The sequence below is a fragment of the Natrix helvetica genome (genome assembly GCF_964273705.1).
Source record: "Natrix helvetica genome assembly, chromosome: 3".
NCBI lineage: Eukaryota > Metazoa > Chordata > Lepidosauria > Squamata > Natricidae > Natrix > Natrix helvetica.
This window is the reverse complement of record NC_138549.1, coordinates 38,976,291-38,993,851: the sequence shown is the minus strand read 5'-3', so window position 1 is coordinate 38,993,851 and position 17,561 is coordinate 38,976,291. Positions and strand designations below refer to the sequence as shown.

Genomic DNA, 17,561 nt, shown 5'->3' with positions numbered 1-17,561 from the left:
AGTAGCTTATAGCAAATTGAATAAAACAGACAGAAGTATGATTTGGTTACAATGAAGACAAATGCATTTTAGGCTGTATCAACAGAAATAAAACTTCCAAATCACAGATATGATCTTTTCACTGAATTCTGCTCCCACATCGAATACTGTGTCCAATTATGGGTATCATACTTTTGAAGGAACGACTGAGATAAACCGGGAAGCTACAAACTAAGCTCCAAGAAAAATTATTGAAATAGCTTTCATGTTTAGTCCTGAAAAAACTAAATGACAAAGTTGGGAAATGATAATACTCTTCAAATTCCTCTAAAGGTGTCATGTAGATGAAAGTTAAGATTCATTCTCATTCCAGAATGTAGCACATGGAATAATGCATCACATTATGGGATGACAGGTGATGATTGACTATGAGTCAGTAAAATAAATTACTAGAGAGGGGATGGAGATTAGATGGTTGGGTTAATTCATTTTGGACTCTCACACTGAGCCAATGAGTTCAAGTCCCACCCTAGCCATGAAAGCCCCCTGGTGACTTTGGGCCTATCACACTCTCTCAACCCAACCCACCTCATAGGGTTGTTGTTGTAAGGAAGATTCGTTGGATATGTTTGCTGCCTTGGGTTATTTGTAAAAATAATAAAGGGGATATAAGTAAATAAAATAAAATAACGTGATGGTCTGAAAGGCATCTGTCTGTAACACCAGGGACAACACCTCTTCTTGTAAAATTTTATTTCAAACTAAGGAAATCTGGGGAGGCACACCCCTAAAGGCATATGATCTGTCTGCTTATTACTTAGGCTTGAACTTCCTTCATCTCTGGAGTCCATTTCCCAGTACATGATAGCATTAGCACTTAGACTTATATACCGCTTTACAGTGCTTTACAGTCCTCTCTAAGCAGTTTACAGAGTAAGTATATTGTCCCCAACAATTTGGGTCCACAATTTTACCCACCTTGGAAGGCTGGAAGGTTGAGTCAACCTTGAGCCTGGTGAGATTCGAACTGCCAAATTGTAGTCAGCTGGGAGTTAGCAGAAGTAGCCTGCAGTACTGCACAGGGATAAAAACATTTTATCCCTGTCACCAAAATAATAATATGGTTCAATTTTACTATGTTTATATAACCTAGGAAGTTTTATGTGTTTTGAATGGCTATTAGATCTCTGGTCTAATTGTTTTAGAGCAGTGTTTTTCAAATGTGGTAACTTTAAGATGTGTGGACTTCAACTCTCAGAATTTCTGGAGTTTCAGGATTTTGTGGAGTTATAATTTAAATATTTTAAAGTCGTCAGTTCTAATAACCTCTCTTTTAGATTATTTGGAGATTTAGATGACTGATTCTTACAAGTAAAATAAACTATAAATAAAAACAGATATAGTATAACAAACTGCTATTTCTGAAGGGCCATAGTAATTCTGGAGCAGTGATTAAATTTATTGGCTGTTCAAAGTTACCCTGTGGTAAGGTGGGCAGCCAATAAATTTAATAATAATAAATAACAAAAAATAATAATCAAAGCAATTTTCTTTTAACCAAACTGACTGGTAATTCTGGCAGCTGCCATCAACATCTTACCCAGTTTTGGAAGGCTATGTTGAAAAGAATTAAGACTTTTCTTTCTCCTTGGAATCATTTTGGACAGGTTCTGCCAGATGAAATAAGTTTCACTGAATACAACAGAAAAAGACCCACCCAGAGTTCCTCTTTCATGGAGATGGGCTGTTTAAAATGTGAAATATAAATATTAAATAAATAACCAGTGCTGATATTACTGAAACTAGTGTATACAACTGGTCCCGGGGTTAATCTTCTCATATCAATAATATAAGGAACATGCTGTAATTCCCATGAGTTTTCTTCTTCTTTTAAGGCTTTTCTCCAAGCTGTCATCCCAAATTCTGCAAAGCTAAAACAATTATAGAACCGTTTCTACGCCATTTGTGTAAACAGATCTTTTCATGGTTAAATGTCAAACAATTACTTTTGCTCTGGTTTGCTATCAGACGAGCAGTAATTTAAATATTTGTGTTTTCTAACAAGGCATATCTAATATGGAATCTTACTGGATGATTGTAAACATTGATAGAGGTGTATTTAGGCTATCATCAGACCATTCCTTCAAAACAAATTTGATATGATTACCTGCCCATACATAATTTGTTTCTTTTCTGAGAATTGAAATGCTCTGCTTGATTTAGGGACAGATTGATGGGGTATGTGAAGCACTGTACCTAGCTTGAAGATTGAACTTCCACCTAGTTGCTTCTTGGAATGATTATGATGATGATAGCTTAGTAACCTCCCAAAAGGAAATACCTCATTTAAAAAGTGTTTCATGAACTACTATAGGTAGTAAGGGACAATCACGGCATCCGTCTTGAACAAATCTTGCTAGATCCATGTAGAGAAATGACGGTCAGAATGGGAATTGTTCCAGTATAAATATCTCATTCATAGATAATTAGTACATGATTAAAATGGCTGCTGACTCTGTGGTCCAGATATATTTTAAACATTTAAAGTTAATTCTCCCTGGTAATCAGACAAAAGCAGGGAAAGATATTGCATTGGTTACTTCCAATTTTTAATGTAATCTCTGAAAGGTGAGTGCGGGTTTCAACAAAAAAAATTGTTTGTATATTTAAATGTTGATAATATAACTTTTTAAAAAAGATTTTAGAATATTTTTATAATGATTGTTTGTTATATATTTGATTTCTGTGCACCACCCAGAGTAGTTTTTTGTGAGTTGGGCAATTTAAATTTGATTAATAAATAAGTAAAGATGAATATAACTGTTAGATTTTATATGAGAAGTAATTCCAATTAAAAAGGAGCCAGAGGGTCATTTGGCCGGTCAACTAAGCTGAAAGGAGCTTCACGTTGAAAAAAGTGTGCTTTTTTATATTTAAAATATTACATTTATGATCACTATTTTCATGACTTGTCCTATTATGTTTTGTACTTGTTAACTTTTTTTAGTATGACAAGATCTTTCAAAAATTAGAAATAATCTGCATTTTTAAAAAATCTCTGGGGGATCATGACTGAAAATGCAAAAAAAAAGAACATGGAAAAAAACGACTTTTTTGTAAAGATGTTGACTTACTTATTGGCTGATGGTTGATTACATGTATCAAGTTAGTCTTTACTCCTAATGATAATGTAGATAGATCTTTCCACTAAGATCTGTCCCCAGCCTGGCTCTGCAGGTCTTCCAACAGTGTATTGACTTCTGCTGTAACCTAATCCATCATCTGGCCATCTCTTTCTTCTTATACTTTCTATCATCATCAACGTCTCCAGAGAGTTGTCTTTGTAGAAAGTGTCCAAAGTATGATAATTTGAGTATGATCACAGTACCTCTGATTAATTTCATTTTCCATTGTTTGTTTTCTTGGCTATTGGCAAAAGTGGATATCAGTAGTCGTCTCCAACATCAAAGTTCAAAAGCATCAATATATTCTTTATATTCTGCTTCTTCAAAGTCCAATTTTTGCTTCCATAGAGTGTCACAGGGCATACCATTCCTTCCATGATTCTGATCTTTGTAAGTACAGAATGCCTTCATTGCTAGTCTGAGGCATACTGCATTTCTTGACTGCTGGATGCTTTTTTTGTTTTATTTTGTTATACTCAGTACTAAAAGGCAAACTTCAATATTTTTTTCTCAGTTCTACAATGGTTTTTGAACCTGCTATCATTAGTTTAGTCTTCTTTAGACTTAATCTTGAAAATGGTGACTATCTGCTTGAAATTTTATGATGGAACTACTTTATTCCTTCTCTCTAGCTTGACTTGCGACCCATAGCCAGTCCCTGCCCATCTCTTTGACTTTATAATTGAACTCTTGCACCTCCTTGTACCAGTAATACAGTCAATTTTATTTCTCTGTATCCCATTTGGAGATGTCCCTATGTATTGTAGAGGCATCATTTTAGTTATATGAAGATGATGTTAGAAAAAAAGAAATGATAGGATTGGCAAAAACAGAAATTTAATTGTAATTCTCCTGCTTTATTTCTATTTTCTAAGCCATACAGACCAGCTAATCTTATTTTCTAAGTATTTCCAACTTTGGTATTCCAGTTTCCAACCTCAGATGTTGCATCTTGCATGTTCTGTCAAAATGTGTTTCAGATTGAGGTTCCAGTTGTATTTCCGATTGAACCATCATAAAATTCTTCTGCATAGGAGAGCAAACATATTAAAAGGTGTCCATGAAGTCTAATAGCTATTGATCAGCCACTGACTGCATAGTGCCTGAATAATAATACTATGTTTGCTATATTTTTATTGACCCTGAAAAAAATGCTGATCTTTCTTTTATTTTTTTAATTGTGTCCCAAGTAGTAAACAGTGTCTTCTCATTGAAAGTGTCCAATTCTAGTTCATTTCAATTTACTGATGCCTAGCACATCAGTGTTTGGTAGATTTATTTCATTTTTCCTATGTTTATGCTTCTATGTTTAGATATAGAAGGTAAGAAGGATGATCTTGAGAGAAATACTGAAGAACAATTATCTAGGCCCATGATAGCGAAGCTATGGCAAGCTTGCCAAAGTGGCACATGAAGCTAGGTCGCCCGGCACATGTGGCCTTGCCTGTTTGGATTTCTGGCATGAATGCACACATGATGATTAGCTGTCCTTCGTGTGTGCGGCAGTGCTGAAAACTGGTGTGTGCATGAGCCCTGGCCAGCTGATTGTTGAGTGTGCATGCGTGCCAGAATCCGGAAGTTTGGCTTTTCCAGAGTGCGAACCTTTCACACGTGTCAAAAACTGGTGTGCGCATGCGCATTGGCCAGCTGATTGTCGGCCACACATGCACTCTAGAACTTGGAAGTCTGGCTTTGTCAGAGTGCAGCCCCAATGAACGTGCATGTGATGTCTCCACGTGACCTTTTCAGCACTCGGTGCCGAAAAGGCTCGCCATCACTGAACTGGGCAAAAGGGTCTGAAACATTTTAAAGCCCTAAGAAATGAGATGATATTCAGAAACAACTTAGGCAACATCTCCCTGATTCATAGGAGTATAGGGGGCAACGGTAGAAGAGTTACACCAAAAGTACCCTTGCAAAATTCTGTTAATGTGACCTATTTCAATCAAGCTTAGTTCTAAACTTTTTGTAGAACATTCCCTCAAAGAACTGATGGTTCATTTGGTTTCTTGGTGAAGTTCAGGGGTGGTTTGTGATAGTCTTCTCTTATGGAGTAAAATTATGCTTTTGTGGTTGTCATTAAAGTGATCATCTATCTCCAGCATCTTCTTGTATTGCTACTGTCTGATGTAGGCTTTTGTTTGGTTACCTTCATGCCTTGAATGACCCTACTGGGAATACATAATGCTGGTATACAGTTCTGATGTTCTTCATATTTCTTTTCCAGAAATACTCCCCTCACTATGATCAGGCAGCACCACAGAATTTAAGATTATTTTTGTTCAAGTATAATACAACTGGCCCTCCCAATACTATTTGATTTTTGTAATGTAATGTGGGAATGACCTTGGGAGACAGAGGCAAGAGCCACAGTCAGCGAACAGTGAGACTAGAGGCAGCTTAGGCTGCAGCAAAATTGTGGGTATGCAAAGGTCCCTCCTTAGTTTCTTGGGCTGCAAAGCAATATGGGAGAAATGTATTTTCAGATTTTCAAGATTCTGTTAATGTAACCTTACAATAAAATAGCAGTAGTTCATCTGAGCGTGCTTCCTGTCAGGATCACCTTGGAAAGCTGATCTTAATCTTGCCAGTCTTCAACTTTTCCCATCGGGTGAAATGGGCTGTCTCTGCCATGCTTTCATTGGAAATGGAAGTTGAAGATTGAAGCATACTGTGTGCGAATGAGTGTTTCTGAGAATCTGCCCTTAGAAATTACTAGTAAAGCAGGTTTAACTATGTAACTATAGCAGAAAGGAGATTTATTTACAGGTTAGGGTTCATAGGGATGGACCCTATGGCGTGTGTCTGAATTTTGATCATATGATCATGGGGATGTTGCAACAGTCGTATGTGTGAAAATGGTCATAACTCACTTTTTTCAATGACGCAGCTTTGATCAGTCACAGCTTTGATCAGTTGTAAGTTGAAGACTACCTATATCTCCTCATCTCCTTCTGCAGACTAAATTAAAGGACTAGTTGTCTCCTATATAACTATTTCCCTGGCTATGACTCATCCTTCTGTCTCCCAAGGTCTAATCTACCAACCTCTACCTCTGTAGGCAATTGTCAAGGAAGATTGGAATTATAGTCCAACAACATCCAAAGCAGGGGTGGGTTCCAGCAGGCACTACTGCCAGTTCGCTCGTGTGTGCTTTGCGCACTTGATGCACACTGTGTGTGCATGCACAGTATAATTAAAATTGTTCTGTGCATGTGCAGAACTGAAAAACAAGATGGTAGCACCTATGGTGCTGCCCAGAGAACCGGTTTGGGGGCGTGGCAGGCCTGGGTTGCTGCCGGTTCCAGTGACCCAAGTAGCCAAACCACTACCAGTTTGGCCGAACTGGTCCAAACTGGTAGGAACCCACCACTGATCCAAAGATCTTTAAATCTGCCACTTCTGATTAAGAAACTTGCAAATAGAATGTCAGAGTGATGGCCAATATAATTTCAAACATACAAACATATGCAAATATATGTTTAGGACACACACACGAGATTCATTTTCAAACTCTCCCCACACCAGTCAATAGACTAGTGAGCATATCAGGTTTAGAAGATTGTTTTATCAATTGATTTCTTCTTGATCCCTGCAGTTGTTTAATTGTGCAGAAATATACACCACAGCATATTATAGATGCACTAACTGAAAGGAACAATCCTTTTCTGAAAACAATAGAATGAATTGCAGAAAGACTTTTTTCTCCAATAGTTGCCAAAGAGTAATCTTTTGAAAAAATGTTATCAGCTTGATTTTGGAAATGATGTAACCTAGAAACCTTTGAGAGGCAGTGTCTTTATATGGAATAAATGACAATTGTTTTGATAGTTTTCAAGACTGAATGCAATCTTCTTGGCAACAAATTACATTGCCAGGTGTTTTTTTTTTAGCTTAGTGATGAGCAGTAATTTGTGGTTTTGAATTTGATCTACTGCAGATGAAAATTACCTAAAATTGGTATTGTGCAGATAAATAAGTAAATAAATGATGAAAAATATACCTCATGGCATATGACCCACTCAGGTCAGAATTCAGTAGCTGTAAGGGTGAGATGGATGATGGGAAGAATATTGCATTTCTGATACCATTGTAGACATTTTTATAAATTGAAGAATAGTAAAGTGTAAGACTTTGATTCATTGCCCAAACTTAGATGGCAGATTGTGTGAAAAAGCTGACAGCTGAATTATAATTCTTTGTCAAAATGTCTTTTCTTTGATTGGATATTTGGGTTAGTTGAATGTACAGTTGCGTAATGCTAATTGTAGCTGTAGAAATCCAGGTTCAGATCTTCAGTCAACTAATGAGACTTCACTAGATAATTTTCACTGAGCCACTCTCTCTCATCCTAACCATCTTCTAGCGTTCTTGTGAAATTGCAAAAGTAAAAAGTATTTTCTACCTTGCAAAAACATATAGAAATTAGGCCCATAATAATTACTATGATAAGAAAAACCTAGTGCACAATTGAACCATTGCATTCTAAGCCATGATTATCAAATGGCTTGAATCTTCACATTATAAATGATTAGAAGGATAGAGTCAAAAAAGGCCATTTAGGTCATGACACACCTCCCTCCTTAGTACAACCATTCAATAGGAGACTAATTCAGACATTCTCTTAATCCTGGGCTTTGTGTCTATAAAAATGAAAGGAAACTCAAACGAGATAAGGCAAGATGAAAAGTAACAAACCACAATCTTACTGTCACCATCATTACTACGATCTATTTTCTATTGCATTCATTTAATCAATGCGGGTCATTTGTTGAACTGTTAGCACTTGGGCTTTGCTTTAATGTTAACGTTTTTGATCATATTGATCCTGTAGGCCAGGGCTGACAAACTCCTGGCCCATGGGCTGGATGCGTCATGCATTGCCCATGCCCATCCCCATTTTAGCAAAGGGGGAAAAAGTCCTGATACGTCACGTGACACTGCCGTGATGTCGTGAGTTTGACACCCCTGCTGTAGGCAGTGGCTTTTCTAATAGGAAGCAGCTGTTCAGCTTTTTCCCCCTTGTGATTATCCCCATCTTAGATTTCTGAAAAGCAGAATGTGTGATCTGAAATAATTGGTAGGAAAAAGTGGCAATGTATTCTGCCCAGGATCTTTTAAAGGCCTATAGCCGTGATAGCGAACCTATGGCACGCGTGCCACAGCTGGCACGCGAAGCTATATCTGTTGGCACGTGAGCCGTCAGCTCCAGCGCCAGTTCCCGAACTTCCGGTTGGCCTGTTGGGCCTGTTTTTTGCCCTCCCCAGGCTCCGGAGGTTTTCCTGGAGCCTAGGGAGGGCGAAAAAGGCCTCCCTCGCCCCCTGGAGGAAATACCAAGCTCAACTTGGGGGCGAGCAGTGCGACACACATGGGGGGAGTGTGTGGAGGGGTTTGTGCACACATGCACATGTGGGGGGGTGCTTTGCATTATGGGTGCCGGCACGCATATGCACACTATCCTGCACATGTGCTCACATTTTTGGTACCCAACAACAAAAAGGTTAGTCATCACTGGCCTATAGTGTCATAGTCCATCACAACAATTTATGATAAATTATATTCTAGCTTCGTTTCTGATTGAGATACTCAATTTCAAAAAATAGAAATGATCATTTATACGTTCGATATGTTTTAATGTTTGGTATGGGGTAGCACAAATAATTTCTTTAAAAGAACTCAAGGTTCAAATCAAGTTTAAACACCAGGATGTTATATTGACAGTGTATTATATTTAATGCTTAGCCAAAAGAGTTCAAGATTCAACTTAACTGTACATTGATCTTTTATATATCAAAAAGATCTGGTGCCAAGCAAAAGAATAGGATTTAAATGTTGAATAAATTTCACATTTTCAATGCTCTCTACATAAAGTAATTACAAAAATTGGCACAGCTATGAATAACATTTTATGAATATTTAACATATCTAAGAATAAGATTCAAGTATATAAATGAACAAAAAGCCAATCATAGTACATAAATACTAACAACACTCTAATCTGTTGTGCAGTTTTATCTACACCAAATCTCTTTCACTTTCAAACATAATTAGAGTGGTTCACTTGAATGACTGCATTTGTAATTTTTGCAGTAAACTTTAATATTTGTAAAGTAAACTTTATACTGTATTTCCCCAAAAATAAAACAGGGTCTTATTTTCTTTTCACCCCCAAAATAAGCGCTTGGCCTTACTTTCGGGGAACTCTTATTATTTTTGAGGTTCAGGAAGCGGCGAGCGTGGTCACCTCATGGCTGCTGCTGTGTTGCAATATTTTGGGGGAGGACTTTTTTTCGAAGGACTTATTTTAGTTCATGTACTCAAAACCCCAATTGGGCTTATTATGCGGGGTGGTCTTATTTTCAGGGAAACAGGGTAATCTATATATATATAAAACAAATACTACTCACTCATCATGAAATCTCTAGGACCGTAAAGTCTACAAATGAAATTTGGCATGTATGTTCCTCTTTGCTTCTAGGTGCTTGCTTAGAAAAGATTTTTCGAAATGACCATCAGATCACTAGTATTTTTATACAGTACTTAGCATACTCCGATGCTAAGGAGTTCTACTTCCCCTCCCCACCTGAAAAGAACACTATTCCAACTGCCAGTTGCGTCACATTTTGTTACCTCAGTTCAAACTGGCAGACATTCCACTCTTCACTCAGGAGCAATCTGGGGCTCCTTACAGTACTAAACATTGGTACTTCAACAAAATGTCTTTGGTGCCTTCCACCTAAGGAACTGCTTCCGGACTCAAGGCAGCAGGAGCAATATTCACTTATGTGTTTCAATCACCGACCATCACTGAGCCAACGGATTGTGAATCACATTTCTCCTGCATAGCCCGATCACATAGTTTTGTCGCGAAGCACGGTATCCAGCTTATGAATACATAAAATGACTGGTGATTGCTTTGGAACCAAGTTTCATTTCCATGATTTCATGCACTATTGTTTTTTCTCTAATGGATTTCTAGAAAAGAAATGCAATAATATTGGGTCAATAGAGATCCCCAGACTACCTGATTTGGTACCGGATCTAATAATGTTTAGCATCTATAAAATATTAACTTAAATTGCTTTGCATTCATTTCTTAAAAGTTATTATTCAGTGCCATGTGGAGATGCAGGATTATATCAACTAGCACTTCTTTTATTTTTCCTGTACAATTTCCTGACCAATTTCTGATTTAGGGTGAATTCACACTATACAAGAAACCAGGATATAGCATTACAAAGACTTTTCATCAATGCCCCCCACCGCTCAGGCATTTACAACGAGAAAGAAAATTGGGTGTTTTAAAAAATATATAAATACAACAATGACAGTGCCTGACTCGGTTGTAGCGTTGCAAATTTTGGGCCAGAGATATCATATATACCTCCGTTGTGACAAGGAACATTGAAATGTGCCATATTGTCACTCTCAGCTAAATAATTTTATTTCTTTTTAGAACTGAAACATGAAATCCATGTTTGGAAGCTGACAGCCCAGAGAATTAACCCTGCAAGCAGAGAAGAAACAGCAGTGAAGTGCCTCTTAATGCAAAAAGTTAGGACTCTAGAGTTCTTGCTAAGGAAAAAGCTCAAAACTTTCCACAGGTAACATCAGGCTCTTGAAAGCCAGTCTTATTGGAAACAAGACCTACACTGAATCTTTTTTAGCTTTATTATAAATGAAAGTGTTAGAACTCAGGGTTTCCAGACTTAGCAACTTTAAGATATGTGAACTTCATTTCCCAGAATTCTCCTGTGAGGGGGTTGAAATTGACACATCTTACTGATCTTGAGAAATAATGGATAAAGTTATGGAAATCTCAATGCTTAGACTACTTTTATTTTAGAGCTCCATTTAGGTCTCATATTTAGGGTAATATTCTGTATTTTCTTTCAAATGTCTCTCTTGTCAAACAATGGGTTGCTTGCCCATTTCCTGGAAAACTAAGAAATATGCAGGTGTAGTTGGATATTTTTCCACTGTTTTCTGCATCCTTTCCAGGCTGTGAATAGGCAATCATATATACAGTAAATAACTCTTCACAAAAGATCTATCAGCAGATTTTCAAGGTGGAAGTGATGCATAAATGTTATGTATCAAGCCCTGTGTACCTCCAAATCAGTTCTAGAGAAAGAGGAAATTGACCTGAGAATATTTAGTTATGGTATAAAGTGGATTGAGAAACAGAAGTCAAAGTGCAGGATGAAATCTGGTTTGATAGAGATTCGAACGAAAAATTGAACGAACTCAATTTTTAAAAAATTAAACAAATTAAATGTGAATGAGAATTTTTTTGGAAACATATCCATATTATATACCTCAATAGGAATCCTGCAGCTGCAATAGAGTGTAAATTTAATGGAAAATCTGAATTTTCTACTATGTGATAGTCTAGGACCATTCTAAATGAAGCAATTGCTCAGAATTGCATCCCTGAATCATTTAATTTTGTTATCCGCACCAATAAATATTAAAAACAGCAACACCATTAAATAGCTCAAGAAATTCTATTGATATTCACTGTTAGTGAAATATCCATTCTTTTTACATTCATGGATTGTTGGAAAGAAATTATGTGAAGGGGAGAATCTCTTTGGGTCTATCCATCAGCAAGACAGTTCTTTGAAACTTAAAAAGAACAAGCCACAATTGATATAGTCAGAGGAGCTGGCAAAAGAAAGATTCACTTAAAAATGAGCCCAAAGATTCCATTATTTTTTCTTCTGATCCATCCCTAGAAAATAGGTATGTGTTGTGTCACTTAATGGTAAGTGGATATGGAACATAAATATTAAGTATAATTACCGGCTACAAATAATGATCTAAGTTCTTATTCTATTAGTATGGTTTTATATATATATATATATATTATTTTTCAGACAAATCTCACAAGAAGATAAAAACTGGGAAACAAATATCCAGGAGCTCCAAAAAAAGGTAAACAATTCTGAAAAATGTTCATCTACATCTATAATGTTTTGCTTTTCTTAATATTGAGAACAATGCAAGTGCACAAAATCTTCTATTTTGAAATCTTCCAAGGACAGAAAAAATAATTGGGGAAAAATATTTTGAGGCTGAAGTACGCATATGGGCCTATGTACCTTAGGTCATATACAAATAACTAAAAGATATTTTAGAACACTTTGTTTTACTTCACAAGACTATTCTTGCCTGAAATAGAAACTGGTTTGTTGCTTTGCATTTCAGAAGAGTCAGTGCCATTTTGCAATTGTAATGTAATTCTTTATTATGCTCAATCTCAGTAAAATCTCAATAAAGAATGAAATAAAACTAAAGCAGTAAAATATTAAAAACCAAAGGGGTATAAGGTATAAGGCATAAGGAACAAAACAGACTACAATAAAACAATACAATCATGTTGCAGAAATCAACTTATGAGAATACAAGCAATACAGTGGTGGGTTCCGGATTCTGTTCCAATCGGTAAGGTTGGAACAGCCCTGGAGTTACCCACATGTATGCGCATGGCACGGGCGCATGGCATACACGCACACACACATGGTGCACGCATACATTCTAGCATCAAATGACAGTTCCGCAAGCCTCTGTGACACTCCAGCTGCTAGCGGAGCATTGCGCAAGCACTGTACACGGCATGCGTGTGCGCAGAAGTGCCAACAGCATAAAGCACCGGTAAGGAGTGTGGGCAGGTGGGCGGGCCCTCTGGAGCATCGTACCGGGCAGGATCCGGTATGCTCGTACCGGGGCGTACCGCCTGCAACCCACCACTGAAGCAATAAAACAAAAACTGAGTAATATTTAAGGGATGATATGTGTGGTGGAGGAAAAATACCACTTTCCATTTAACTGAACCACAGCAGCAGAGTATCTGTGGACATAGTGCCTGTTATGTATAAATGCTGTTCTGATGAAGCAATCTAGGGCAGAGTTAAAAGAGGTATCAGTCTAGAATCCCTACATAGTCATAAGCAAACTAAGTCCAACCTCCCTTGACTTCTGTTGACCATTATCTAACTCCAAGCAGGTGATAACCATTATTTGAGACTGCACATAGACATAAGTAGCAATGAGTCAGTTTAATTGGACCTTCATGTGTGGATCTGATCTTTTGTACCTAGTAGGAACAGATGTGGGGGCTTGGAGAAGAATGTTGAGGGAGGCAGCGAGTGCCAGAGGACAAGAAATAGAAAGCACCCAAACACCCCAACACTTCTTTGCTGCTTGGCTGAAACTCAGCTCATTGCCTAGGCAAAGAAAGCTGGTTCCTCTCTTCTAGAAAGCCTTCTCCAGGGGGAAGCAAGAGGTCAAAAAGTACACACTAAGAAGTTGCTTATATACACACAGCTGAGGCTGGAAGACTTATTTAGAGAGGAGAACAAGCCTCAAACTGTTGCTGACAGATCAGTTTACCGCCTTGGTTAGATATTTGATATTGAACATTACTTAGAGTTCTAGGTTTGGACAGATGAGGCAGTGTTTTCAACCAATGTCCTTGAACACTCAAGGGACTGAGGAGGATAAATTTTAGATCTCTGGAGTATGCAGTATTTGCTTTCTGTTACTTGCTAGCCAGCTCCCCACCCTTCTCTCTGCAAAGCTATCTATCTGCCTCAGGATGATTCTACTTTCTATTATTTTTTAATTATATTTATATGCTACCCATCTTACTGCCAAGCAACTCTGGGTGGCTAACAATAATATAAAAACACAATATAAAATGATGAAAGATTAAAAACATTCGGCAGACAATAACTAGTGAAAAAAACTGAGTTTCTTGAGAATTTGAATAAAAGACAAGTTGAAAATCAGGCACATATACTTTTATAAAAAGCACATTATAAAAGAAAGTGATCCTCATTTTACATGGACAAAGCTGGACTGCATATGGCATTCCTTTAAGCCTTCCTTAAAATTGCTCAGTTAGACTTTCAGTACTTTGAAATATGGTAGCAATAAGGTTCTTCTAACTTTTGATACTTTAGTTGATCAAAATATCTGGCTGGCATGATGCTGATTGGCATTCTAAAAATATATCTCTTACAGGATTTGACCATGGCTATAATGTATTGCCTTCCTGCCAAGTTAGATAGATGAAAATCGAATGCTAAAAGACAGTGACGTGCGGTGAGGTTTATGGCTGGTGAGGCTGGTGACGTCATCAGGAAGGAGGGGAATGGGACCACGTGTGCTGGAGGCGGAGGCTGCCTCAGCCTCCAGCACACGTGGTCCCATTCCCCGCCTTCCTGAGTGTGCTCCGCAGGGTTCGCGCTCCGCAGTCCTCGAAAGCGACTGGGGAACGACGAGAATCTTCCTGCCTCTGCTGGACTTTGCACAAGTCCAGCAGAGGCAGGAAGGTTCTCGTTCCCCAGTCGCTTTCGTGGCTTCGTCATCCGGGAGTGCCGACAACATTTCTGCCTCCGCAGCTCGCGGGCGCGAACGGACGGAGGTAGCCAGAGTGGCACTGAGGCAGTCCGGCGGGCGAGCAACCGAGGATCAGGCTGCCTGATCCTCCATCGCTTGCTCGCTCGCTCTTTCGTCCGCCCGGACTGCCTCGGCGTCTCTCTGGCTACATCCGTCCGGCTGCGCCCATGAGCTGGAGCCCCAGTCGCTTTCGTGGCTTCGTCATCCGGGAGCGCCGACACAATATCTGCCTCCGCAGTTCCCGGGCGCAGCCGGACGGATGTATATAATATTATAATATTATACATATATATAGTATATAATATATACTATTATTTCATGAAGAGAGGTGAGGCTCTGCCTCCCTTGCCTCCCCTGACCGCACGTCCCTGCTAAAAGATTTTACAGAAAGACACAATAATACTGCATTTTCTGCTGTATAGATCTTTTCTATCTTGTGAAGAAATTATCAGGTGGATGTCACTGTGGATAGTCCTAAATAGCAAAAGGATATACTTAACCATTAGTCAAAGATCCATGTCTGCAGAGCCACTTTGATAACACTAGCAGCTTTGTGGAGAGCTACACTGAGTCCACATTGGGCCATTTGAAACATTTTCTTTAAAATTTTTGTCCCAATACTGGTGATGCAGAATTGCCAACTTGTCATAGTTAGATGAGCCATACTTGAATTGTCACGCTTGGGTTGTTAGTAAAAATTGTTCCATATTTTGTAGAGATAAAATAATACAGCTAGTGAAGAGATCTAATGGCTGATGCCAATTTCTTGAAGTTGTGCAATATATAATTCAGATGGGAACTCTGCCTGCTGAATGGTTATGACTCATTAAAGCAGCTGCATCTATTTCCAGAATTACTTGTTTGTACAAAAATCCATCCACATGTTTTGAAGCACAATTTCCGAACTGCCTCTTAAATAAAGGATCATTTAATTCATCCTAATTTGTGAGCCATTTTATATTTTCATTAGCTAATATTTATTTGAAAATGTTTTAATAACATATCTGATTTGATTATGTAAATGGAGAGAGAATCCAATTCTTGTGAATTAAAGAAATCCTCAAAACTGCTTTATGCATTAGTCTTATATATGGAGAACGTGGTAGCCTCTTCAGAGCTTCTGGAAAAGAATGCTAGAGATTGGATATAGATATGTGGTAAACTCTCTTCCTAATTTGGGATTTGATGGACAGCATTCCTAACTGTACATTTTAGCTTAATGCTGTTATCAATTTCTTGCAGATCTTCCCTGCAATGGAAGGTTAGGAATAAAGATTCCACAGCAAATTTCTGTTTTTCTTATTCTTATAAGTTACCTAGAGAATTTATAGATCTTGAATACAAATAGTTTCCTAAAGTGGAGGTCTATGTCAAATTATTTATTTCATTTGTTTCTAAATGCATGTTTGTGCATGGGAGAAAATCACAGTAACTACTAAATACAATAATAAATGAATAAAAGTAGAAGAAAAATACAGTGCTCTACCTGTATTTTAACCATAATTAACACCATTTGTCAATAACCTGTCATAGTAACTGTTGAGAAGGTTGTTTAGTTTTGGAATGTGTGGCTCCTGTTAAACATTATTAAGGGACTTTCATTCTGGTGTTTCTGTCCCTGCTATAATAAGAAAAAATAATGAGATCTTATTTTATTTGTATGATAAAAATGAAAACTTCTTCAATTGGGATGAAAGACTTGCTGCTGTTCCCAAGATTGTCAACAGGGTTCTGCTTGGAAATGTAATACAAATCTCTAAAATCTAGATGTGTTTCATTCTAAATTTAAAATCTTGTTTTCATGCTTTAGATGTTTCCCCTGCCATTTTAATGAAAACATATATTACAATCATATTTGGTGCTGACTTGGGAAACATGCTAGTATGAAGCTGGATATTTGAAGACTATTTTCACTTGATTCATCTATTTTCTCTTTTGAACAGCACAGAATAACAGACAAGTTGCTTCTCATCAAATGTCTGATGGTTTTAGGAATTGTTATTCTCATGTACTTTCTCAATCCATTCGTTCCAGGAATTCATTTAGATCTTGGTAAGCTCCATTTGGATTATTTATTGATATTTAAATATATTCTGTTTTTGTAGGAAAAGAGCAGGCAGAGTTGGGGGGCAGAGTTAGGTGCATCATTAGTTTAGAATCATTGTGTTCCCACAAGCACTCCAAGTCTTACCCCTCCTGAATCGCATTGACCTTTATCATTGACCAATTTAGTGTTGAAGTTTAGTTGACCAGATTCTTATGTACAGGCTTGAATGAATCTTCTATGCTGCAACCTCACAAATGGTCCTGATTTTTTGTGCCTGACACCACAAGAGCTGTGGTGGCGCAATGATTAGAATGCAGTACTGCAGACTACTTCTGCTGACTGCCGGCTCACAGCAGTTTGGCAGTTCAATTGTCACCAGCCCAGGCTTGACTCAGCCTTCCATCCTTTCTAGGTCATTAAAATGAGAACCCAGATTGTTGGGGGGAATATGCTGACTCTGTAAACCACTTAGAGAGGACTGTAAAGTACTATGAAGTGATAGATAAGTCTAAGTGCTATTGTTATTTAAGTGCAGTGCTCTTAAGTGCATGCAAATGCATGCAGGTATATGTGTGTGTGTGTGTGTGTGTGTGTGTGTACTTCAAGATAATATAATTGTAACTCATTTGTTGAAAGCTTGATGATACATTTTTTTTAAAATGTAAAAATATAATCTTTTAATATAAAAGATTTAACTATTTTATCTCTGGTTTTCCTGTTGCTGGGTTCTTGACAATTAATCATACAAACTATAATTGAAATATAGTTTATATATTGTGCTACTAGTGCCACAACTGCTATACCTTTTTAAAAAAATGGAAAATAAGATTCTTTTTCTAAAGTTCTTGGTCTGGATTCATATGGATTCTTAACAGAGGTAGATTTTGTTCAATTATCTTTTAAAGAAATGTACCATAGGTTGAATTGAAGACATTTTATATAAT

At 37.6% G+C, this 17,561-nt stretch overlaps 1 protein-coding gene across 4 annotated transcripts in view; it reads left to right on the top strand.

Annotated features, from left to right (window-relative positions):
• The window catches only part of OCA2 (OCA2 melanosomal transmembrane protein), a 209,544-nt gene that overhangs the window by 125,023 nt on the left and 66,960 nt on the right, over window positions 1–17,561 (top strand). For all 4 annotated transcript variants that reach the window (XM_081947658.1, XM_081947657.1, XM_081947660.1 and 1 more), the window contains exons 17-19: window positions 10,621–10,768; window positions 12,044–12,101; window positions 16,514–16,622. In XM_081947658.1, the coding sequence (XP_081803784.1) occupies window positions 10,621–10,768; window positions 12,044–12,101; window positions 16,514–16,622 (315 nt within the window). The remainder of the gene's footprint in view (window positions 1–10,620; window positions 10,769–12,043; window positions 12,102–16,513; window positions 16,623–17,561) is intronic.